The 26050-nt window shown below is 29.3% G+C and overlaps 5 protein-coding genes across 6 annotated transcripts; 2 read left to right on the top strand and 3 right to left on the bottom strand.

The window, feature by feature from the left end:
- The first annotated feature begins 345 nt into the window (after nt 1-345).
- On the top strand, nt 346-6376 carry LOC128893553 (INO80 complex subunit D). Its single transcript, XM_054154579.1, has 3 exons — nt 346-1668; nt 2315-3720; nt 3997-6376. The coding sequence occupies exons 2-3, from the start codon at nt 2346-2348 to the stop codon at nt 4161-4163; spliced, it is 1542 nt and encodes a 513-aa protein (XP_054010554.1). The 5' UTR covers nt 346-1668; nt 2315-2345; the 3' UTR covers nt 4164-6376.
- Nucleotides 6377-7562: 1186 nt separating this feature from the next.
- Nucleotides 7563-9573, bottom strand: LOC128893760 (uncharacterized). The gene is made up of 6 exons (XM_054154967.1): nt 9249-9573; nt 9036-9168; nt 8450-8957; nt 8151-8357; nt 7852-8084; nt 7563-7769 (listed from the first exon to the last, which is right to left on the bottom strand). Exons 1-6 carry the CDS (start codon nt 9302-9304, stop codon nt 7563-7565), a joined length of 1344 nt encoding a protein of 447 aa, XP_054010942.1. The 5' UTR covers nt 9305-9573.
- Nucleotides 9574-9712: 139 nt separating this feature from the next.
- Nucleotides 9713-11053, bottom strand: LOC128893561 (39S ribosomal protein L9, mitochondrial). Its single transcript, XM_054154597.1, has 2 exons — nt 10574-11053; nt 9713-10474 (listed from the first exon to the last, which is right to left on the bottom strand). Exons 1-2 carry the CDS (start codon nt 10667-10669, stop codon nt 9749-9751), a joined length of 822 nt encoding a protein of 273 aa, XP_054010572.1. The 5' UTR covers nt 10670-11053; the 3' UTR covers nt 9713-9748.
- Nucleotides 11054-13248: 2195 nt separating this feature from the next.
- On the bottom strand, nt 13249-18263 carry LOC128893562 (protein phosphatase inhibitor 2-like). 2 transcript variants are annotated; one of them, XM_054154598.1, is made up of 5 exons: nt 18175-18262; nt 17669-17741; nt 16963-17133; nt 15010-15089; nt 13249-14677 (listed from the first exon to the last, which is right to left on the bottom strand). In XM_054154598.1, exons 1-5 carry the CDS (start codon nt 18185-18187, stop codon nt 14424-14426), a joined length of 591 nt encoding a protein of 196 aa, XP_054010573.1. In that variant the 5' UTR covers nt 18188-18262; the 3' UTR covers nt 13249-14423. The 2 variants fall into 2 exon arrangements, with proteins under 2 accessions (XP_054010573.1, XP_054010574.1); XM_054154599.1 differs by having other exon boundaries at nt 17669-18263.
- Nucleotides 18264-18501: 238 nt separating this feature from the next.
- LOC128893550 (mitogen-activated protein kinase kinase kinase 7-like) lies at nt 18502-25746 on the top strand. Its single transcript, XM_054154573.1, has 9 exons — nt 18502-18806; nt 19438-19663; nt 19749-19866; nt 20089-20418; nt 21871-21983; nt 22082-22371; nt 22466-22538; nt 24873-25126; nt 25253-25746. The coding sequence occupies exons 1-9, from the start codon at nt 18729-18731 to the stop codon at nt 25418-25420; spliced, it is 1650 nt and encodes a 549-aa protein (XP_054010548.1). The 5' UTR covers nt 18502-18728; the 3' UTR covers nt 25421-25746.
- The last annotated feature ends 304 nt before the right edge of the window (nt 25747-26050 follow it).

The following is a 26050-nucleotide window of genomic DNA, read 5'->3' as shown; positions in this document are numbered from 1 at the left end:
ACGTTGTTTTATTTATATTATTATAAATAATAATACTAATAATAAGTATAGCAACATTGTTTGGTTATAGAACAATATACAATACATACGAAAGGTACATTAAGTATAATTTTACATAATATTACGCTTTTAATATTTCATATGCAAAAATATTAATAGGCAGTTTATAATATATTATTGATTATTTCGATTTTCCGTAAACAATATATTTAGGGATTATTTTATAACGGATATGTATAATTTTAATTTATCTTCCATTTATTTGTATTGCTACATAAATTATTTTTTTAAATATTTCTGACAAATTTCTAAAATTATTGTACAACGTCTTTTTATTTTTAAGTAAAAAATAATTGTACTCGATACTTTCGATAAAAAGAATAGAACTTTTTATATGATGAGTAACTTTCTGAAATTACATAAAAAGTATTGTTTACAAATAATTTTCCAAGTATTTCTTTAAACTTTATGTCAATTACAATTGTCATAAAGTAAATATATACATATACATACATGTATATATGTAACTTATGAAAATGATGTATACATACATATATGTGTATATAAAATTCCAATACTAACTGTATTATATTTACGTAAAATAATTAAATCCACTAAATAACGAGAACACATTTGATTTCGTGTATCTTACGAAATTTTAAAACGTTATTATATAAAAGATTCATAAAATTATGTAAAACGAATATAATTGTTCCAAATGCGATGCAACATCCAGATTTCGAATCTCTTGATAGAAGTTATACACGTGAAAGTCAAAGAAATGAGATTTTACGTTATATATCTTTCTAACTCCTCTTTATTCGCATTTGTGTAATTTACGACAGGGTAAACGAGAACAAAGTAAATGAGACCTACATATTACATATGTAAAAGAAGTAAAAGGTTATGTCGTAGTGAATAACGAAGGACAATCTAATCGTTCCTGATAATAATATTCAAAATCGTGCGAAAGTATGTTTTTGTGTAGTATTATACGAGATCAGTTGACGCTCAGAACGGACACAAACTGTTTGTATATCGAATTCAAAGTGATAATACAGTGAATTCAAAGATTTTTCGCATCAGAAACTGTTCGTGTGTGCAGCGTCCGCCATTTTGCTTCCCTTACATCTGACATGTCTTTCTAATGTTATTATCGATGAATGCTGGAATTTGTGCGTGAATCTTCAATCTTGTTGGAGTATATCTTCCAAGAAAAAGGTTGAATTGCCTCTGATTGGACAACAACCTCCATTACTATTGGGAGTAATTTACATTGTCCCAACCTCGGTTAAACTAAACGAAACATTGAGTACATAAAAGAATCTTCGTGAAGAGTATCCGTGAATAGTTTACCCATGTTAATGGGTGGCAAATATGCGGCAAAACTCATGCGATGAGCTTTCCTGACCGTATTGTTGAAACTTGATTACAGTATTTTGCACAGTGTTATATTGTCTATATAAGGAGTGAACATAACCAAACACAGTGTTGATTGCCAACATCGTGTACTGATGTCAACACTGGAGATAAAACGCTTATTAATATGGCTTTGACTTGTCAGAGATTACTAGAACTCCTAGAGCCAATATTCGATGTTTTGGTGTCTCATGTAATGCGATTACTCAAAGATGTGTAGGATACGTTCTATGTGAACTGCTATGCGAGGCAAGGATTGTTTTTATCCTGATCTAGCCATGGACTAAGTTCACGCTAACTGCTTGAACCAGAAGACTTTAGTAATTATCTCATACATATTATGTATAGAAACATAGAGTGATACATAGCTTTAATTGGTATAGATGTTGACTGCTAAAGTATTATTTGCACTTTTAGACCATAGAGTAAATATTGTTATCGTTTAAACTTTTGTAAGGCACAGCTAAAAAGATTTGATACTAGATGGTAAATAGCAAATTTTAATCTTTCTATTAAAGCAAAATCCATGACAAAATTAAGTTTTGTATATATGCACATATATGTAAATAAGAAATAGCCAAGCGCATGCTGTGTTAAATTTTTCAAACACAAATAGTGCACACGACTATTTTATAATTTATTATATTTTGTACAAAGATTCATTTTATTAGATATATCGCCTTAACGCATATAAATATTGATGTTTCCAAGGCAAATGCAAAAAAAAAAAAAAACAAACTGTGATATAATACAATAAAAATAATTTTTTATTTTTTTATTCTCAGTATTATGAGTTGAAAAAATAGTACTGTCTGGACTTGGATCTTGGCACATGGCGTGAACTAAGTTTTATCTAGATAGGAAGAAAGTTGATTCAGAGGGTTTGAGAATGCAGGTAGAACAGGAGACGAGAGAAGCGGTTATCAATGAAGGTCCCCATATTCGAAAACTCAAACATGGACAATAAATTGAAGTTTTCGGATCGCTTGAAGGCTTTACTGAAAACTGAGGCTCGTCAAGATGTCGATCCATATATTTTCAGCGAACCGGAGCCATTTACTACATCAGGAGGGAGAAATGTTACAATAGTTTCACCTAAAAATCCTAAAGTAATGCAAAGTTGTAGAAATATTAAGTCTAAGGGAAAGTGTATGAAACAAAGGATAAGGATAACACCTATACCAGATGTGGAATACAAAGCAGTACAAGATCGTGCTATAGAACTAGATGTTGATGCTAGTGTCGGTGGCAGTGGTAGCGGTGATGGTGAAAATATAGATTTTAAACTAGCAAAAGCAATTCAACACAAACAACGGCGCATTCAGAATTTACAAAGATTAAAATGTAGAAGGCAAAGCCGGGACCATACCCTATTGTATTATCCTAAAGCTGGAGACGAAATATCGGATAGTGATTCTAGCGGCGATGAAATGACAGTCTATCAACGCTATTGGTTTTCAGGGGAAACCAGTACAGCGTTGAATCGCTCCGCGCGTCTTTCTCAATTGCGTTCCCAACTAAGACGACGACTGATTCAATTAGATAAAAGTGGAGCAGACTCTGAAGCTTTGTTGCGCGATAGAGCTAGGTGTTTATTGGAAGCTGCTTACAAAGATCCTGCAACTACCGCGAGAGCTTTGAGTGATTTTCCAAGTACAAGTAAACTGGTAGATGGTCCTCTTCTTGTTGGTGGACTCTGTGGAGCCGAAGGCTGCCAGCAAACATCTTTGCCCTGTACCCGTCATTGTTCTCGTCACATTATGTTGAACGGAGATCAACTTTTATTTGAACATTGCACTGCCAAGTTTAGTGATAATACACAATGTTGTATACCTGTATTCGATGTTGCACATGAATTACCTCTTTGTCCAGAGCATGCAAGAAAAAGGGATAACTACCATCGTAAGGCTCAAGAGTCCAAACCAAAGAAAGCTCGTAAAAAGCCATCATCTCCAACAATTCCTAGGCCTAAACCAAAATCCAGGCCAAAAAAACGAAAACGGCCTCCGACGACTAAACTCGAGACTAAAGGTCCCACCTTAGCACACGAAGAGAGCCAATATTTGAGTCAAATGAACTCTAGTGAAAATCAGATAAAAACATTGAACAATTTGAGTACAGTAGCGCACGGAAGTTCACATTCTTCTAATTTAAATTTAGGATTAGGACTTGGTCTTGGAGCAGGGCTTAAGGTGGATCTAGGAGATCACGAAGTGTTTCCTTCTCTGGATTCCGCGGAGCACGATTTTGGCAATGTCCTCAACAACTTACCAGCTGATGCTTTTAATGATTTGTTCATTGGTAATTAGATTTTTAAATATTTTTATTCCATACTTGCGTGACTCGCTCCAATATCAAAGGTGGACAAAATTCTTACTTAGATCAAAATTTCGAATAATGAATGAAGGATAAACAATTTTTTATTTATTATTTGCAGAATAATTGCTCGTACATTGAATTTGTTCATCATGTATTCTAATTAGATTTTGCTCATCTTTGTTCTGTATAAACTACATGAGTGACTTGTTCACTATTCAGAATACCAAAATAGTGCAAGATCTATTACCTCTTTTATAGAAAGCAGAAACGGAGAGTATGAACCGTCGAGAGAAGAAGAGGAGGAATTAGAACGAGCATTAGAGGCAGTAGATAAGGATGTACGAAATTTGGAAAGAATGGGGCAAACGCACGGACTTTTAGAACCAGCATTACTGGCTCAACTTATGTCAGATATTGCTTCGTAGCCCCGTCTATTTTAATAATATAATACTTTGAAAACGAGTTCGCGTGTGTTCCTTATAATATAGAAAGAAATACTGTTTGTGTCTGTGCTGCTAAATGTAAGATTATGTTATTAACTTTCATTGCATAGATATAAAAGTCCAAGGTAATAGCAGGGATTGACATACAGAAAGTAAAAAAGAAATATTAAAGTTATTAATTTAGCATAAACATCATTGGGTACAACATCGTAACATAGCTAGATTCATATGCAGTAGTTCATGTTTCTTGTAAATGCTGAAAATTCTTTTTAGCAAAATAATCGTAAACGGATCACGATATCATCTTATTTTGAAAGTTCAATTATCACTTTGTAGTTATAATAACATGATAGAGTCTTTTCAATTGTGAAATGCATGAATATTAAAAAAAAAAAAATGGAAAACATTTTTGCAAAGTAATGTAACGTATTTGACTTTTTCAGAGTACATAGATTGATATTTTATTTATGACTGCTATTTAATTCAGATATTAATTGGGAACACACTTTGTTCAAACAGATTTGTTAATATTATTTGCATTGATAATAATCTTTATTTTGTTTTCAAGTACTCTGATATATCTGTAAGACATTCGTAAATAGATCCTAAAGATATAGCGAATTAACTTTGGTAAAATCTAATTTTTAATGAAATATTAAACATTAATGAATGTATATGTGTTTTATATCGATATTTGGTTTGCTGTTTCTTCTCTATCTACCGTAGAAATTGAACCAAATCGTTTGATATAAAAGAAGCATCAGTAATAATTCTATTAAAATGTGAAACTCCCGAAAGTTACGCAATAGTTACAATACGTTTTGAATAAGATTGAAAATCTCTCATTCATTGTCTGAGCCGAAGATTAAGTACAAGCACTACATTGAATGTATGTTTTCATAAGAATGTAACTTAGTTCTTTGTTTAAACAAAAGTTAAAACTGTTTTAACAAGTTACCTTTCATTTGAAAAACTTTGTGCATAGAATACAATTGCATGGGCACATGACTGAACTTAAAAAAAAACTACATGTACACATAAATAGTCATTATTCATTTTCATCATCTAACTGCTGTAATAATATATGCAAATAATCGCGAATAATCTTACTGGCATACGCATAATTACCATTATCATCATGTTCTTCATTTTGTAATATAATCATGTAGGCAAATGTTCAGTGATAGATAGCTGTAACATACAATTAAAAATTCAAATTAATAAGAAGTGCCGAAATAGTTTCATTTTTGATATTTTTAGTAACTATAATACGTTTAAATTTCTTTTGCAGCCTATAAGAAAAGATGACACGCTGTGCGTTATTTTATTATAACAATATTAAGGAATAAGAATTAAAAGAAAAGATGTTAATATGGCACAGATTCTGAGAGTAAAACTAGATTACCCTTGTCGATCATAAGGACGGTTGGATTACTTACTGCCATTTGATATTTAAAATATCGCAATATAGCCGTAGCGTTGATACTAGTGTTATCTGTGTAAATGTAATATTTCAAAGTGTACACAATATACTTCAGATTATCATACTTTTAATACATATCGTAATTGAGATCGAATAAACCATACGTCGAATCGAGTTGTAGATTATAAATAAGTAACATTAAAGTAAAACAACAAGAAATGCATTTTACATGTAACACCAAGATTGTACAGATTTTTGTGAGGTCTAGTTTTTATTATCAAAGTCTCTGTGCCAAATATAAGTAACGAGGTATGAATTTTTGTACCTTATACATGCGTGTCACTTATTCACACATAATAGGTCGCAAAGAGGTATACCTTGAATAATGAATGTTTTAGCTAAATGTAAACCATTGCAAATGAACAGTAAATTTGCTACTTGTAAATGAAGACAAAAAACAATATAATTTACAATTTAACCCATATTGGGATTCAATTAATGTCATATATATGTATATGTATGTATCATATATGTCATATATATATGTTACTACATATATTATACGCATATATATATGACATTAATTAATTGTTACTATATATCGTGGTAGTAATTAGGTACAATAATTATTTATAAAAGGACAATGCAGAATTTAATCGTGGAACAAATGCATTGCTTCAAATGTACCTATATGTGTATCTCCTTGTAAAATATCAGCATTAGTACTCATTATTAGGCATTACCAATTATAATAAGCATATTTTTTACATTGTCTTATTGTACTCAGTTTATCCACCCTGATCACGTGTCCCTTAAAACAGTTTCTCTGAACATATGTGTCTATATTTATTGATAGTTTATGTAACAAGAAATTCAATTAGTATTTTATGCTATGTGCTCTTTTCAATATACATATATTTCAGTACATGTTATAGAAAATATTGAAAATAATTCTCTATAGTTTGCTTTCACGGTTTAAATTTACTTTCAATTCATCAATAGTAACAACATTTTATTCTTCCAATTCAGTATTTTTATATTGAATTAAAATTATAAATTAAAATACGAAATATATTAATCGAAATAAATATTTCGGAAGAATTGTGCCCGCTTCTTCAAAAAAAAATACTGATTTTCATAGAAACGAATATGATTTACAAAGAATCTAATACAGACACATATATTCAATTAATTGGTTGTTATCAATCCATATTAATATTACACAAATAATAAAGCATATTTGAAACAGCAATCAATGATTAGTTTTTATACCGCTTCTTTTTTACTCCATTTTAAAAAGTATATCCAATAATTAAAATTTTAATTTAAATGTTAATTTTTGTAATGTATTCCATAATGTACCTATCTGTACTGATTGTCGTATGTTTGTTTATAAACTTATGTAGTAATGTAGTATGTAATGTAGTATGACGTATGTCATTCTTGCCTTCACACGAACGACAATTTTTTAAATTGTATTATTTGTCGAACGTCTGACTACGAACTTATGTTGCTTTGATGATTGTATTTACACACTAATATGGATTGATAATACTCGATACGATTCGATAGTAAACTACACAACGAATGTTCATTAAATTGATTTTAAATAGTATTGTTCGTTCATTATTTGTATTATTTCTATCCGTATATATCATGAATGTCGGTTATGAATCGGTAAGTAATTCAAATTTCAAGATTACCATTTACTTTTTGGTAATACATATGTATAAATTTCAATTTTTGTTATAAAGATACATTTTAACTATGCTATAAGTTTTACATCATTTTTTCTCGTATTCATTTATCATTATATGAAGGGTAATAACTATTTTACACTGTTAATATATATTTATTCAACAAGTTCATATTGTTTTCAAAAAAGTTTACTGTTTATTTTCCAAACTTTCGAATGATTTACAAATAATAGATTATTAACTTACATTTTAAAATTAAAACTAATTTGTTGATATCGAATATGAGTCTATATTTTTATTTTTATTTTTTTGGCGCTTAATTTCTCTAATTAACCATTTTTTTCTTGCTTCTTTACGTGCAGTTTGATAACCTTTTGGTGAGATATTACTTATTTCACTTGGAAAGTCTAGGGCTAATTCAAATTCAGATTCAAATGGCGGGAGACTTCGAGTTCTTACATTTTTATTCTGTGAAATATAGAAATATAATGTTACTATTGAACAATAAATCCACAGGTATACCGAGAAAATATTTATTATAGAAACTCACTGAATCTGACGATATATCTTTTGTACTTCTCCTCTTTTCGTATACTCTTTTATCAGATAACTGAATTTGATCGAGTTTTTCTTCGTCATGGGGCGTTAACATTATATCGTAATCGTCTTTATTCTCTCCTAGAATTCCTATTCTAATTCCTAATTCATGTAACTTATGTTCTTCGATAAGAAGAGCATTCTCTAGATAAAGAATTCGTTTGTCGCTTGAATGATTCCCCATACCTGTTAATGATAATACAATAGTTGTCTTTTTGTTTAAAATAATGTATATCTAAAGAAATAACTTACCTAAAGATAGAAGGCGATAATCGCAGTTCGAGTATATCAGTTCTTGTATTAAAGGAGAATTTCTTAATAATTTTCTTTTCTCTTGTATTTTATGGCCATGTAATACTTTAATATCATCTATTAACATATCTTGAATGATTTGACTTGCACTTCTTCTTTCTGCTATGTTATAAGCTTCAGTTCTAAATAATCTGTGTAACTCAATTTCTAATAGAACATTGTTTTATTTATCAAACTATAATCTTTTTTTGATTGTTTTAGAATATTTTATGTATTCTTTTCTCCATAGATCAACTTACCAATTAAATTAAAATATTTACGTCGTAAAGCTATCCAAACAACGCGGTGTGTCATACAAATTAATACTTCAAACATTCTTAAATCTTTTTCTCCTTGTGATTGAGTTACAGATGTCATTCCCTTTTTTCCACCAGTCATATGATGATATTGAATGGTATCTTGGCAACCTATTATTAAATCAGCATATTCTTTACCTAAAACACAACGTAGATTTTGCATATCATCAGCAAATCTAGATCTGTAGCCCTGAGCTAAAGGGTTTGGTGCTTTTTTCATAGTAGCTGCACGTTCTTCCATTAGTTCTTCCCATGTAGTCACATAATATTGAAAATAAATTATTACAGCTCTTAAGAAACGGTCCATGATTGGTAAATGAAAGAAATTTATAAATTGTGGACTAACAGGTGTTGCTAATAGAAACATTACAAGATTCTTTATGTCTTGTAAAATAATAACGTTTGGTTTGTCTGGAGATATCTTCCGTAAATATTGTCTTCTAAATGTTATCTGGAATAATATGTAATTAAATAATGAGGTGTTCACTTAGACTATAATAATTGTTTCTTTTCTTTCTCAATTATTTACCTTTTCACGTTGGCTTAAAGTTTCATGAAAGTTTAAAATTAAGTATGCGTGTGGACAATAAACTTCTGAGCCATGAGTAGAATCAGATTTCTGCTTATAACTTTTAATTTGTATATCCTCTGTTTTTTGTATGCTATGTGTAAATATGGAAAGAAATAATCATTCAATTGAATATTCTGTTTATTTTATATTTGAACAAATTAAACGTATTACCTAAACAAAAATAATTCATCAGCAACATCATCCCATACAAAACATTTATCTTCCATACTTAAATATTAAAATAGTAGAATAGCATACTTATTATTTAGAATACTTAAGTTAATGAAAATTTCAGGTTAACCAATTAAGAAATAAAAGTCAAATCATAGCATGATCTGTTCAGTTATTGATTGTATGTACATATGTATGTTCACACACCCACACTGTGATTATTAATTATGTGGAGAGGTACCAAAGAACCATTCTATCATCTCATGTATATACATATATTCTTTTAAATGCGTTTCTCATTTACATTTATTGATTTACCTCAATGATACAAATATATAAAAGCAATAGATGTTTGTGTGTACAATTAATTTATATATATGATTAGCTATTATTGGAAAGAAAAAATGATTCAAACAGTAAATGTACTTAATTTTATTAGGATAATAAGATTCTTAAACTTATAATTCCGTTTAAATTAGATTTTATTTATATTAGACATTTTACATTGGTGCTTTAGTTTGCTTGGTAAGCAAACGATGCTTTGGTAAAGAATCCAAAATTGGTTGATCTTCTGGGAATATTGCTATATTAGGTAACTCCCAAATAGGCACTGGTTTTACAGCATCTAATGAAATTTGCGGTTTAGGGTTCCAATGACGTATTTTACATCTGACTTTCACTTCTTCCAAATTATTGATTTTGACAGTGACGTAAAATTCTTTGTTTTCGATGGATAGATCAGGTCCAGATATAGTCTTTTCTGGAAGTGTTATTGCATACTCAGGAACAATTATGCATCCATGACGAAAAGCTACTCTGACGTGCCACTTTTCTATGGTCCAAGGTGTATGCATAGACATTGGTATGCATAAATAGAACTGAGATAATAAGTTTACTGCTCTTTGTGCAAACTGAGAACTGCCTGTATTAATATCTATCTTATTCAAGATATCTTTATACTTTTCAATATTTTCAGGAGTTGCATATGTAGCAACCTTTGGTAACAAATATTTTGTATATGCTGATTCATATTTCACTGCAATTTGCTGACCTCTAACACCAAGGCCTTCTACTGTTTTTAACAAGATTAGGTCAACGTCTGGGTATTTTCTGTGATCTGCATATTCTACGAGATCATAAATATAATTTCTATGCCTTAATACTGGTCTAAGTCGATTTTTCTTGATCAGTGGTACTGGATATTGTCTTTTTAGGATGAATGTATTCTAAAAAAAGAAATTATTTACTAGTAACATTTTAAATTTAATAAATTGTTATTAGATAATATTTTTTAATTAATTGTACATTGACTGATAAAACCTTACCCGAGTTTGTTGTGTCACTAAATCAGTCTGATTGGAGAGAAGCGTTGTTGGCCGTGTTTTTAAATGATTTATACACAATCTTGTATATTTCAACATAGTTATTATCTTATTAAATATGCCGAACAGTAAAGTATTTTATTAATACATGAACAATATTCGAAACAGTGTGAAATCATGCGAAGTTATTTTAGGTTAGAATGGTTGTATAGAGGGCACAGAGCAAGCTGAAAGCATTCCCTTTGACTTCCTATAATACCTAATAATACCCATTTTGTTTTAAAATACAATGGAATACAACTTAACAGTGCCTATTGTAACTACGTTTTCTGCTTATAATATAAATATATGTATATAATTATCTATCGATAAATATATAAGTATTATGTGCCTGCTCTAAACTATATAATTAATCAATCTATCATACTGTAATGTTTCTTATATGTTAATTTGTTATACTTATTTGTCGTATTAGTAAATATATTATATAAAAATTTAATGGACTCATTTTATTATAGTGTTATATCTATTTTATTCTTCTATTAGTAAATCATTTTTGTATGCTCTTCTATATTTATAATATAAAATAAATAATTATGTATCTCATTAGTAATATTAGTAATATTAATAAATATATTGATAATCTATGTACAAAGAAGTTTTCAAATAAACCTATTATTGAAATGCATAATTGTTTACGTTTTTTCAAACCTACAAGCGCATCAACGGGGTGACTTTCAGTATAGCCATCTAGCGGTGAGACAGGTGAACTAATTTTGCTGTACGCACAAACGTCTCGCGATCGCTATTATTCATAGAATAGTAATTAAACTAATAGTTTAGTACTCCTAACACGGAGTAATACAGTGTATATTTGCAAAAAAACTTAAATAAATAAAAGTTTTTAAAGTCGGTAATTCGATACTAGTCGCGCCATCTAGCGGCAAAGTGATCAAGTTTGTCGTGAAATAGTTTCTCCTTCCTGCCACTAGATAGCGGCATTGGATGTAAATTACCGAGAATTATATTTATTAAATAAACTATATTATAAATATGTTAAAAAAGGAATAAATTTGTGGTGTAGAATGTTTATAATCCAATTTACATAAGAATAATCATTATTTAATAAACTCCTAAAACCATGATATAATAGTTTTGTTATATTTTACGCTGAACACTTTACACAAATTGCAGTCATTATATAATTTTCTAAGTTACATTATGCTGTTTGCGCATATCCCAAACTTCAATCAAAAGTAACGATCTATGATCACTCTTAGTCTACTTATCTATTTTAATTAATTCTAGTCTAACTTATTATTAAGTTTAAAGCTCTGGATTTGAGTATTATGCTAATGTAAGCGTAAAAACTTATGTACAGTAATATAATAAAACAGAGGATTGAATGAATAATCTTTTCATTATGGCCAAATTGATTACAGAGATAGAGTGTAACTTACAATTTACCATCACTTCACTTATTGCATTAGTACAAATTAAAGTAAAGTACAATAAACAATGATGAATTATTAGAGTTATTCTTCCTATGCAGCAAATACTCATCTGTAAATTATCCTACCAGATTTTAATGACAGAAAAACAGATATAAACAAATTTATCTTTTCTTTAAAGTATCGTATTTTTAATAGTGGCTTTGTGTCACAACATTTGAATTTGTATATGAAATTTGATTAGTAACATGTTTAGAATTCAATAAATAAATAAATTATCAGAACTTATAATACCTGCATAAATATCAAAATACTGATACTGTATATAAATGCTGAGTAACTTTAAAGTAAATTTTAGGATTACTAAAACATTCAGCTCTGTTTTCGATTTGCTATCTGTATCTTTCTATTTATAAATTCTAACAGATTGAATTCGTTGTTATTACACATATTTACAATGTAGCATGCAGTCCGAAACAACATACTATACGTGAGATAGAATCTATTTATCTAGAACTAATTTTAGACAAGCAATTCTTTGAGCCTACAAAAATATCTATTACATGCTATGTGAAATGTTTACAAAGAAAACTGAGTTTGATTGTCTAAATAATGATCCCTTTTGCAATGATACAACTAATTTTCCATAATTTCCCAATGAATGTATGTTTTAAAAATAATTTAAATTTTGATATTGTTGCACAAGACAGCAAACAGAAAAAACACTCCAGTACCTGCAAACTTTCAATTGCTCGCATTATATTATGCTTGTTGTAAGTGGATGTTATAACTATAGAATGATACAATAAATTAATTCTAACAATAATAGAACTGTTAATAGAAATATTTTAAGAGATTCAAGGCCTTTATGTGGTGTGGAACATGTGAGAGTTTAACTGAAATGTGTAAGAATATACAACTTTACAATTAAAGGTTATTAAACAAGAAACAGTTTTGAATATAAATGAATTCACATTGGTTACATTCTCAAGCCATTTTTTAAAAAAATCTAATGGAAAAATAAACGTACATAGAAAATATGAAAGTGAATTAAATAGATGTGCAATGATGAAATGAAACATCAACATTTTTTATTCTTGATGATAATGAAAATATAACTTATATTAGAGTTATAATAAACATCTTATGAAAAATCTCATTTAAAGCGCATGTTATAAAACGTTATATATAATTAAAAAATGAGAAATTATCATTTCAAAATAAAGATTGTTATGATTTCATGTAACAATTTATTATAAATTTCAACGTTAATGATATTTAATTTAATATTTAAAAATGTGTTTCATTCTCTATACATTATTTTATCACATACAATTAAAAAAGTTAATCAACAACAGTTGAAGGATAGTGTTAGAAAGTATATTTTTCTCAGGAATCACTCGTTTTTTAATTGCACTAGTATTATAAAACATTTACCGACGAGTTGGATTATAATTATACAGACCCGTAGTTAACTATTTCAGCAATAGATTACTAAACATTGATGACTAAAATAAATAATTAATTAATACATAATTTAGGAAAAAGGTCTAAAAAAATCACTACAAAAAAGCCAAATATATCTTTGATTAATTGATGAAGCAGTAATGTTTCAATTGATGCAAATAATTTCTTACTTATCAAATATAACATTATAAAACTAGTGATCTATTCATTACAAATTATATGGTTAATATGAAATAAATGTGATGTGAATAAAGGTACAATTATGTTAACGAATTAAAAAATTATATTGTCATATGGTTAATTAAGTATTAATTAATTTATATCAAAATAAATAATAACCTACTTATCGAAGTACTAGTCACTAATAACTGCTACTTAAACATTAATTAAATAATTAATAATTAAATTAGTTCTTTATACTGCATGCCAAAGTACCAAAAAGTATCACAGAAGTATGTACTGCGACGTCATCATAATGAATAAATAAATCTACAGTCCTATTTTTTTTTAAACTATGCGTCAAAGTTTTATTTTCTGTAGACTAAGTACCACCATTCCGAATTTGTTAATCAGTTACAATATTGATAATGAAGAATTAAATCGAATGCTTGCTTAATTATTAATTATTTATTTATGTTTGTAATTAATTAAGCAATTAATTATCTATACATTGATATTAAATTCGTTGTGTAATTAATTACACAGACTAAGTAATAAGTCAACTGTTGGAAATTGGTAAACCAGTCAGTTACAAAAATTTATTGACTTAATTGTTTAACTAATCTAATATGGACATTCTTATTAAAGTAATCAATGATTTAATTCGTCTATTCTCTGCGGACATCAGCGAAGATTTACCATGAACTGAAAAATGTTAGATAAATGAACTCTCAATTTTTAGTAATTCATATTGTTTGTCAAAGTCTTTAGTCATATCACTTCTGTTCTGTCTTATCACAGGACGGCATGCACTTGAATCTAACATCGAAGTTAATTTGTTCTTGAGAGGCAAAAGAACTATTGTCGTCTTTTTCTATATCCTCTTCGTCTTCATCGTCTTCATTGTCTTTTGTGTCATTTTCATCTTCATCTTCTTCGTCTTGTTCGAGTAACTGTTTTCGAGCCATCTGAACTACTTGCCACTCTCGATAATGGCGTTTTCTCTTTGCTTCAAATGCTTTTCGTTTTTCTAAAATTTTTATAAATAAATTCATATTGTTGGTGTCATTTTTAAGAATATTTTTGTATTAATTTTCTTCTTTCTGGTTGAATTTAAATTACTGATCATTTTTGTGTATATTTTAATAATAATGTTGACGCTATATATATTCAAGCTTGAAACAGGTAAAAGTATTACATCCTTTTTTAAAGTATATTAAGTCCTATAATGCTTACGTTTTATAGATCTGGTAATTAACTACATGTGTATAAACATTGTAGGGCCAAGAAATCGAGTAAATATTATGAATTATTAAAAAATTCTTATTAATGAACTACATTCTTATATAATGAACTACTTACCTCTTTCCTCAGGAGTTTCTTTTTCTTCTTCGTCGTCACTTGACTCCTCAAATATTTTTGGTTTACTGCTTCCTGCCAATCTGAAGTTAAAAAGTAAATCTTTAAATATCCAGTTCTTAATAATTAAATCATAAAAGGAAATTTAATATCCATTCATTCTAATGATTTATATTTATAGCTGCCAGCAACGTAAAACATTTATAATTAATAATTTTATGAAGACATAGAAAATATGTTGGTTATTGTATTAATGGTAACCTTGCCATTTCAATAATTTTAATTAATTTTTACTTATATTGAGTATGATTACAATAGTTACTCATAGATTTTTAATAGTTCACATGCGATTTCCAAAATAAAAATTTATTAAAATGTTTTGTATTTAATAAAGTTCAAATATTCTATGGCCTGCAAATATGTTTATTATGGATATTCATAAGCATATTATATAGTGAAATTAAGAACATGCTTTTCATAGTATTCTATACTAATGTAAAACACTATTTAAAAAGAAATAGATAACTCAGAATTCAGGTAATAGGAAAAATATACGATTTCTCAAGATCTCAATAACCAATTATTAAATGATTGCTTGTTAAGACTTTATATGAATAGATAATAATATAAATAAATATGTCAACTGTTGATACATTTTTGAGTATAGGAAATTGTTTACTAATAGTTACATGAAAATATCAAATAGGATCTTACATTTCATCAAAGGGTCTCTAACTTTCTGGATGTGCACAAAGTGTATTATACATATCTCAAATTTCTACTATAGTGATTCAATCTCTAATTAAAGCTACTTAACCATGTTTTCTCCTTTGCTTACAGTACATGCCAAATCCAGTTAAGTGTTAAATTACACATATTCATAATATGTGTTTGAAAAAAGATGTAAGAGAGTTTTTTGGAAGATGTGTAACACCTTAAAATAAGAACAAAACCATCGTTCATACCAATCAGTTTTTACGATTTTTATACAACATATAGTTATGTGTTTTTGTACATTATTAATTATTAAAATTGCATGCACGCTTGGCATCAGATACATGTGCATTCAATTTTGACAACTGATAATATTTGAAAAATCATAACTATATATTATATAACTCTCGACTTCAGGATGTTACATACCTTCTGAAACACTCTGTAAGTTTCTTGGTGTTCATATTCAATTAAAACTGTTTGATCATTGTATTTGTACATAGTATGAATCATCTTAAAAATTGGTCCTTTTTATTCAATTATGGAAATTTAAATAATATTGTACTGAGGAATTCAAGTAGTTTCCATACAAGTAGCTCTTTTTGTGTAGAATTACTGAAAACAATAAAGGAATATAACTCTGAGAAGGAAATATAGCAATTACAGAATTTTACTATTTTTGAATGGAAATTCTATCAAGGATAGAAAAGAATATTTTTAACTTGGTTCAATATAAAGTCACACGTATACTTTACAATGGAGAGGAGTGTTAACAGGGTAGATTGAAAATGAACAAGATAGGGTAACAAAACATATTGATTGGAAATTGTTCTTGACATAAATCATTATACTCTATATTCATAAAAAAACAGTATATATCTACAATTACATCAGAGATGAAACTTATTGAAACTAATCCATGACATGAATCACAATAATAGTAGCGTACAAACATAACTTGAAGTGTAATCTTATTAGATCTTTTTTGCAAGTCACAAGATAAATACGATACTGGTAGGAAGCCCTATCAAAACATTAACTTATGTTGAACTACATTGGTGTCTATAACTTTAGCTTTTACACAATTATATTAGTATTGAAAATTAAAGGTTTACACGGATTGTATACTATTGATTCTTTTTCATTTTTTCATATAATAATATGCTTTGCAAGACAACAGAATTTACCACTGAAAGACATTTGGAAAATAATAAATTGGATATCCATCACTAATTAACTTACTTGGCAGCAACAGCAGTTGAATCTAATTGATCAAATTCAAATTCACTGTTCAGGCCTTCGTAGTTGTATGGGGTTTTTGGTTCATCGATCTTCATATGACCATAATCTTTTTCTGGTGGATGCAATGTCGCTATTATATTCATTTCGTCCCATTTTGTTTCTTTGCTGGGTCTGCAATAATAATTATAACAAAGTATTATAAATTTAGCTATAATAATGGTACTTCTACAGCAAATTATATTCTAATTAAAATTGTTCTTAAAATTATATAACTATCTAACATTTAAAATTTTAAATTGTTCTACTAAAATTCAAGAGATTATGCTTCTAGTACTATTTATTTACATCTAATTTAAGCTATACTTTATTTATTGTAAATACTCTTGGAAATCAAATTTTTGAAATTACGATTGTTGATTATAATTTGAAATTGAAAATAATAAACGAGACATATAGATATTCATTTATAGTTACAAAATAGAATATAATCTAATAAAGAAAGAATATGAAGTATTAAAAACATGGTAATAAATTTTAATCAACCTAACCTTAAAAACAATTTTCAATTTTAAGTACACTACGTATTCGATTATTAATTATGAAAAATAGCTGTCCCATTTTTGTAATTCTTAACAGCGATTAAAATAATACAACAATGTTAATGTAAAAACATTAATTTAAGATATTAAATAAGAAAATTGTTTACCTAGATATATCCGGATTATCGAAGCTGCTGGATGTTTTTAAAATCCCTTTAGGAGGTCGTTTCGCCAGATTTTCTGCCATTTTGAGAAGAATTGATTCACAGTTGATAATTATGAAACATGACCGATCTTTATAAAGTTAATTTTTTGTCGCAACGTTTTCACACAAATTAAGGGTAATCAGGCTGACAATTGTTTACAAGTGATAGCAATTTGCCACCTTAAAAGTTGTAAGTTTAAATCACAAAATCACGAGCTGTGATTGGTGTCATGTTGCACAACACGTTACACGGCGGAGAATGTTTCGAGCATATTACTTTGTAACTGTTTGCAACATTTACATGCGTTTAGAATGGTTACTGGAACATTAAAATCTATTCCTCGATTACCACCATAATGCAACGGAGAAGGAATTGTAATGTTCATGTGCAAAAGCATTCTTTATTATCTAATGACTCGGTAATCAAATCAAGAACTTTCTATAACATTAAGGATGAGTTTTACGTACTGTTATACATCATTCAATACAATTCAATTGAATTCAATAGTCGAGATGTGATTTAGAATACTGAAAGACTGAAAACTGAAACGCAAAAGGATAGCTGATTGCCAACATAAATTTTTCACCAACTTTTCTTCGCTAAATTACTAGTAAATATCATTATGTATTTATACTTCATCTAAGAAATTTTGTTCATATTCTTTGAAATGAATTACAATTAGTAATATGGAGGTTATATTTTAACCCCGCATTATATTCTTAGGTAAAAATATGACGAGATTTATCACAAGTCATATGATTTTGTTACTAGCGTTCACTTTTCCGTTACATGAAAATAACCACATTCTTCATGTTGAGCGATGGATCGTATTTCAACACATCGATGTATCGAACTAGAAACATTTAGCGATGCATCCTTCATTAGACATGCCTCCTAAATGTTAATAAATTGGAATATATTGGAAGAGCTTGAGCTCGAAGTTTGAATAAACATTTGAATGTGATAAACTTGCCCGGTAATTAAATGTGCCCTGAAATTAATGTGATGTCGACTGTATGTGATGGCGGGTAAAGAGTTAATAAGCCATCAGCAGCAGTTTGTTGAAGAAATTAACTACAATGAAATTGAAACCGAGCAGGTATCATAATTATACAGTAATTTTATCAATTTCTTAAAAATATTAACCCTTATCCTTTGTTACTATGTAATAAAATATGTACAAATGCTGATTTTCTCTAGTTATTTGTAATTTCCATAATTTGTCCTTATCGATTATTTTTTTTAAACATAACCTAACCAATTTCAAGAAATTTTCTAATTGTTGATGTTGATGAAGTGCAGCCCACATTTTACTGTGTCATTTTGAAGATAATATTTATAAAATGATTTTTGTTTGAAGGATTATCGATAAACACATTTATCTAATGTAACATGTTTCAGTAAATTGTTATTGAATTTGTCACTGCATAAAATTTGACATAGATTACGTAAAATAAATTTAACTTAATTCAAATAAATCTATTTACCTGAGGTCAAAAAGTCTATTACTAAAATATTGCTTAAATTTGAATGGTATTCGATGTGTTTTTCTTAATCATTTTCTTTCATTGTGTAATAAATAACTTATAGATTATTTTATTAATTTTTATTTGTTTATTACTTAATTACTCAGAAAAATTATTCGTATAAATTACAATTCTAAAATAAATTCATTCATCTTACTTTACATACAATTGTTTTATTTAAACATAAATTATACTTTTATGCAGGTAGTAGGAAAAGGTTCTTTTGGAGTAGTGTGGAAAGGTAAATGGAGAGGGCAATATGTTGCTGTAAAATACATAAATTCAGAAGGTGAAAAAAAGGCTTTCACAGTAGAAGTCAGGCAATTGTCAAGGGTTGTACATCCTAATATTGTTAAACTCTATGGAGCTTGCACAAAAAATCCAGTTTGTCTTGTTATGGAATATGCAGAAGGAGGTTCCTTATATAATAGTAATTTTCATTCACTTTATACATAAAAAATGAAAACATAAGAATCTTTTTGAAAAGATAACTAATACTCATTTATATTTTGCAGTTCTGCATTGTAATCCACAGCCACGGTATACTGCAGGTCATGCAATGAGCTGGGCTCTACAATGTGCACGTGGTGTTGCATATCTTCATAATATGAAACCAAAACCTTTGATACATAGGTAAGAAAATTTAATATTTTATATGTATATTCTACTGGATTGGAAACTCAATTTGAAATTAACCATTCAATAGTTGTTTCTTGTTATTTCTTAAGTTTACCTAAATTTACATTCTGAAGACAAGTTATCAGATAAATTCTTTTAAATTGAAGGCTATACTTGATATGCTGTATTGTTAAAAGCCACCATATATTCAAGAATGTCAACAATTTATATTTTCAGAGACCTAAAACCACCGAATCTGTTATTGGTAATGGGTGGACAAACCCTTAAAATTTGTGACTTTGGTACAGCTTGTGATTTAAATACATATATGACTAACAATAAAGGTTCTGCTGCTTGGATGGCTCCAGAAGTATTTGAGGGTTCTAAGTACACAGAAAAGTGTGATGTATTCAGTTGGGGTGTTATTCTTTGGGAGATATTGTCCAGGAAGAAACCATTCGATGAAATTGGCGGCTCTGCATATAGAATAATGTGGGCAGTGCATGTGGGACAGAGGCCTCCTTTAATTGAGGGTTGTCCAAAACCAATAGAAGATCTCATGACCAGGTACTTATCAGTGTTAATCCTTTTGTATAACTACAATCTTCTAAATGCAGTTTTTGTAGTTTAAATTGTCAAGGAGTTTAAATTGAGACAAAATATAAATGAATTTATGTGGTTGAAGAAATAGCACTTTATGCATATATATTAACAAATATTATATTTCAGAATGGATGTGTGAATGAAATCTGATATTCTTGGAATTAATCTAATCAATCTCTTTTCTAAATTTCATCAAGAAATTTCTATTCAAATGTAAGAATGTGTTAGTATACCAGTTGTTAGTTTCATGTAATGTTTCTTCGACAATCTTGTATCCTCTTCACAATTCGTTCGTACTTCTTTTATTGCTGATTACAATAAAATCAGTATACAGTTCATTCCTTATCAAATTTTATGTACATCGTGCCCACGTCGTTACGAATAAATTATGTTAGTAGACTCTAAGGGGATGAATTTTTTTCTTCGTTAATGTAAATGTTCCGCAATTCAAATCATTCTTCATGGAAAATATGGATACTGTTTCTACTTGTCCACAAGATGTAATCGTGGAAACTTCGCTCGTTCTGAGTTTATTCTGCACCTTTATTTAGAGTTTTTCTAAATTTCTTCTTATGAATTTTAGGTCTTATCCTAGGTGAGGGTGAAGATTGGGGCACATAGTTCATCATAAAATTTTCATTAAAGAAATTGAGGTCTTTTAGCAACTCTGGATTCTTCTTCGAGACAGCGATCCACTCTTTCATCCCCTTCGATGGTTAGGCACTGGGAGCAAAGTTTAGTGGTAAGTGAAATTGTCTTCAATGATACTTGTCCATTATGGATTCCAGGAGTCCAATGACTGACTACTTTCCCTTTTGATTTTTTCACGAAGACTGGTTAGATAAATGTTACAAGGAATGGTCTTTTTCTCAAATTCTTGTCTATAATAGTGCAAGTGGATTTTATGAGAAATTTGATGAATGCTCCCAGTTATTTTCATTGCAAACCTTTCTGATGTTAAAATGTGGAAGGAAAAGTGTTAAATTCAGGAAGAAGATGGAAAATAGTTGTGGATATTATTATTAGTCTGCAATAGTTTCCAGAACAATATCCAAAAATGGAATTACGACTGTTCGTTTTTGTAAAATGCGTCTATCCTTGAAATTTCGACTTTCTGAATACATCTTACTATTAGTCACTTTTGTGTTTATTTCTTGGGCCATCATAGGTATACATACATTTTGTTCTTAATATTTCAGGTGCTGATTTTCTTTAAATTAAATATCATTTATTGCAGGTTCATCTCTACTTAACTTATTTGAATAAATTATGAACTATACTAGTACAATATATAATTATTAAATATAATAGACACAGATATTTACAATCCAAATAACAAAATATATTCATAGTTCCAAAGTTAATATTTTCATAAATTGTTTTTGTTCATTGAAAAGAAAACAATTTATTTTTCAGGTGTTGGCATAAGTCTCCTGAAGAAAGACCATCAATGGACGAAGTTGTAGAAACAATGACAATCCTTTCACAATTTTTCGGTGACCATTTGGAACCTGTTGAATATTCTTTAAGTATGTAATACTTGCAAATATATAAGGAAAAGAACGCAATGTGCATATCTTAATAGAAAAAATGTGTACTGACGTAACGTGATATTATTATAACATAGGTGCTGAATCTGACGAAGGCAACGAAAATGATGTTTCTAAAGATGACACTTTAGATGTGACTAGCACTTTAGATTCACAAATAAACGGATACCCTGCTAATGGTACTATAAGAGTTAGTGTACCTGTTTCTAAAGAAAAGTCAGAAATTATAAATGGAAAAGATAGTTCATCAACTCCCTTGTACGATTTCAGAGATGTTTCTTGCAAAAATAATAATTCATTAGACAATACAACTCACACAAAATTTCAAAATAGAAATTTTGCACCGCTTCATATCGATTGCGATCCGGTCAGTATCGTTTGATTTAAGTTTATTATATTATTTGTTTAAATGTCAGTTTCTGTAAATATTATATAATACATTTTTGTGTCTTTAATTACAGAATGCTTGGGAATTACCAAGTTCCGATTTACCATTGGACTCACCTGTACTGAAAGCAAAGAATACCGTGCAAAGTAAGTTCTACATTTTTATAATCAATTCAATTTAAAAATAATTTGAATAATATATATTTTGAGACATTCTACTTATCTCTGTGAAGTATTTATTTTAGAATTGTAAAATAGATCATTTTTGTAATTTATTTTGTTAACACGTTATTTTTCTATATTTGTTACCTATACACAGTACACAGTACAAATGATTAAATCGGTATTCGTTGATGAGTTCGTCGTTGTTCTATAACTGCAGAAGAAGGAGAACTCGCTTGGGGACGAGAGTTTTGAATCTGTGACTCACCGCGATAGTACTCTAATCCCAAAATAACGTTCTCTGTATGTTCCACAAAACCTTGCTTTTAGCGCGGAATATGTGTACTCAGACCTATTGTCGCCTTTCGAATACTTTTTTAAGTAAATAATTCTTTTATCTAGTCGGTAAAAGTTATAATAAATATTATTTAGTAAATAAATAAATGAGGTCACAAATAATTCGAGAAATTAAAATTAATTTTTAAATGTAAATGTATACATTTTGAAATTAATAACTTCAGTTTAAATTAGCAATTGCAATTCAATTTATTATCAAAGCTGAGTAGACTAAAACTAAAGTTTTATTTTATTCATGCCTGTGGTATGAATGGTTCGTCTTCTTTCCGAGAAGATTTATAAAAGTGAAATTGTAGAAAACTCAGACGTTGCACCTGGCACGTTGCGATTTCGCCGTGACGAATTCCTTTGAGGTTCGTCGATCGGCGAAATCTACCCTGGCAAAGGGCCCGCAAAAACAGTCACATTGTGCAGCTACACTAAATTTAACTGACGACTAATCGGTGGAACCTGCTTTTGATTGACACCTATCGGAGACAAAGAATGTTTCTCTAATTGAATAGTTACTCAAATAAATGTATATGTCTGTACATTTTTTTGATACAAGAAAGTGACAATACACGGTTCTAGAAGTATACTAACAATTCAGGGTATATGTGATGTACAGATTAGCGATTGTTTATCTCTGGATGTACAACTGAAATTAGCAGTTAAAAGTATAGCGCAGTGTTAGTGTACCACAGATGTTCTTTTGCCGCAGGTTCAAGTTTGCTTGAGAGATTTTCATAAGATATAATTTTTATTTGCTCCTCTCATGCTCCTTTGGTCATTCACCGTGACGTCGCTACGAAAAACAGAGTTTCGACCTAATCAGCCCTGAAGATGAATTAAGAACTGAAGAACCATATTCTCTTCTTGGCTCGTGCTTGCACGTCATGTCTGGTGGGGGATACCTCGAAGCAGGTGTGGCTGACTCACCAGGCCCAATATAGATGCACGTTTGTTTAGTGCTCTCCCGACCCACCATCAAGAACGACGGTCTTTCCTCTTCTTTCTTCTTTTTCTATTATCCTCGTTATCGGAAATCTCGTAGCTACGAATTTTTCCCATCTTTCTTTATCATCGTTTGATCAGTTAATTACCACGGTATTCGAGTGGTTCGTGGACATTGATCGGTGTGGCACCTTTCATGTGAGAACCTTGATTTTATTATGAACGAAGCCTCGATAGGCTCCAGTATTTGGAAATGTGCGAGGAATACCCAAACATCGTGGCCACGGACACCCTAAAGCGGTGCTGGGTCTTGTTGCGTTAGTACTTTTGCCTGTTTTTTGATTATCAGAGAGAATGAGTTGCCTAAGATTGAGAAACTTTGGAGTAGGATGAATAGGGGTTGAAATTTTCGCCGCCTGGCTCGGCACAATATTTACAAATGAACGTTGTTAATTCAAGACATAATTCCTTATATTTTAAACACAGAATCGAGGTTTGAAGTTAGTTATCTAATTTGACTGAAACTAAGTTTAAAATAGGAAGATAAGTTTTTAACATCCAAATCAAATGAACTAATATAGTTTGATGTCAATTAATATGGAACTGATGCAATGTTAGTCACATTACACACAATGTAGTGGAGTACTTCCATCTGAAATGTGACATGTGCTTCTTGAATATAACTTGTATAATTAATGTAGAATTTTGCTCCTAGTACAAATGTAGAAGTTCTAACATTAATTTGAGATTTTACACAAAATTTCGTTTACTTTTCTATTTAATGTACATATGATTTACATTGGATCAAAACATCAGGGTACTTAGGAAAAAGAATATTTTTTTACTCCATATAAACTTTTATGTTTATTTAAATACAATAAATTATTATTAACGCCATGATTAATCATCTGGGGATTACACTATACAAAATAGTTTAAAAGGTATTTGCATGTAGCAAATATATTTTAGGATGTTTGAAAAATATAATTGATTAATTATTGACTTAGGTTTATTATTTTTGATCAACAGATAATAGTACAACCAATGAAGACCTAGATAATGTGTATCGTTTGCTGGATGCAGATTTGAGACCATTAACACCAGATCAAACTTGTGAAAGGTCAAAAGAAATTTTTGAGGAGCACAAGCAGCTAGCACAGGAATATTTGAAAGTACAAACAGAAATAGCCCTCTTAGGGCAACATAAAAACGAAATGCTTAAAAATCTCACTTTAGACAGTTTAAGGCAGCAGGAGGAACTTAGAAAACTTGAAGATGAAAAGGTAAGTTGATCTAACTTATAATTAAATTTATTATTATTAAAATCTTAGATTGATGAAGTTAACAAATCTTTTATACGTAAAATTAAGATTGAATGTAATAAATGAAGGCCTGTTCTCTGATTGCAGGAATCCTTAATAAAGCTGTATCGAAATTTAAAACGCCAGTTGGAAATAATGAAGAACCAAAGAATAAATAGTGGCCTTTCGAGCAACTCTCAAATGATGGGTCCCGCAGTTTCAGGAAACAATGGGTGGTTTATGGTACCTTGTCAAGATCCCTCGAGACACACCTGAATATCAGGAATATCTAGATGAAAGGAAGAAGTTTGTTTTTGTTACTACGTCTAAAAAAAGACGTCTTCGTATTTCGATGTCAACGGAAAATGTGCAATTTTCTGTGAAAGTAACGGGAATTCTTTGCTAAAACGGATACAAGGAATTAACTACGAAGAAAGTAGTTATTATTTCACAGCATAAACTGCCTATATAACGCTATACTTAAACACTAAACAACTATTTTTTTTTCATTTAATAGAAACTTCTGCTAAGTTTCCTGCAAATTTTGAAACCGTTTCCGAATACTTTATTTTTTGAATAAAGAGTTATAGAGGATTTTATTATTCATTATTTTCTTATTTCTTTGTTGTAATTATTTAGATTGAAAAATTTGTTTCAGGCCAGTGAGAAATCAAGAAGTAGTCTTTTGAAGTAGTCCTAAGCATGCATCGTTTTTGTCATGTTCAAATCATCGCTCTCAAAAAAGTTCAGATTACTGGAATTACAAATTCTTATATTATGCTGCTTGAAATGTAGGTAAAATATTCATATGTTTATTTCATTGTCGCGTAAAGTAAACATATTATAGTAAAATGGTGTTTGGGTATTTTGAGTCTGATTTTGTACAATTTAAATTCAACATGTAAA

Source organism: Hylaeus anthracinus, unplaced genomic scaffold, assembly GCF_026225885.1.
Source record: "Hylaeus anthracinus isolate JK02 unplaced genomic scaffold, UHH_iyHylAnth1.0_haploid 3, whole genome shotgun sequence".
Taxonomy (NCBI): domain Eukaryota; kingdom Metazoa; phylum Arthropoda; class Insecta; order Hymenoptera; family Colletidae; genus Hylaeus; species Hylaeus anthracinus.
This window is presented reverse-complemented; position numbering and strand designations above follow the sequence as displayed.

Excerpts from the sequence above, each read along its gene's own strand:
- LOC128893553 (XM_054154579.1), top strand. The coding sequence starts at position 2,346 with ATGAAGGTCCCCATATTCGAAAACTCAAACATGGACAATAAATTGAAG. Across the intron at positions 3,721-3,996 it reads TTTTAATGATTTGTTCATTG|AAAGCAGAAACGGAGAGTAT; the intron begins GTAATTAGATTT and ends CCTCTTTTATAG.
- LOC128893562 (XM_054154598.1), bottom strand. Across the intron at positions 17,134-17,668 it reads GATAATCCGGATATATCTAG|ACCCAGCAAAGAAACAAAAT; the intron begins GTAAACAATTTT and ends TTATTATTGCAG. Across the intron at positions 14,678-15,009 it reads AGAAACTCCTGAGGAAAGAG|AAAAACGAAAAGCATTTGAA; the intron begins GTAAGTAGTTCA and ends TAAAAATTTTAG.
- LOC128893550 (XM_054154573.1), top strand. The coding sequence starts at position 18,729 with ATGGCGGGTAAAGAGTTAATAAGCCATCAGCAGCAGTTTGTTGAAGAA. Across the intron at positions 19,867-20,088 it reads CCAAAACCTTTGATACATAG|AGACCTAAAACCACCGAATC; the intron begins GTAAGAAAATTT and ends TTATATTTTCAG. Across the intron at positions 20,419-21,870 it reads ATAGAAGATCTCATGACCAG|GTGTTGGCATAAGTCTCCTG; the intron begins GTACTTATCAGT and ends TTTATTTTTCAG.
- LOC128893561 (XM_054154597.1), bottom strand. The coding sequence starts at position 10,669 with ATGTTGAAATATACAAGATTGTGTATAAATCATTTAAAAACACGGCCA. Across the intron at positions 10,475-10,573 it reads TAGTGACACAACAAACTCGG|AATACATTCATCCTAAAAAG; the intron begins GTAAGGTTTTAT and ends TTCTTTTTTTAG.
- LOC128893760 (XM_054154967.1), bottom strand. The coding sequence starts at position 9,304 with ATGGAAGATAAATGTTTTGTATGGGATGATGTTGCTGATGAATTATTT. Across the intron at positions 9,169-9,248 it reads GATGAATTATTTTTGTTTAG|CATACAAAAAACAGAGGATA; the intron begins GTAATACGTTTA and ends ATTTACACATAG. Across the intron at positions 8,958-9,035 it reads CTTTAAGCCAACGTGAAAAG|ATAACATTTAGAAGACAATA; the intron begins GTAAATAATTGA and ends ATATTATTCCAG.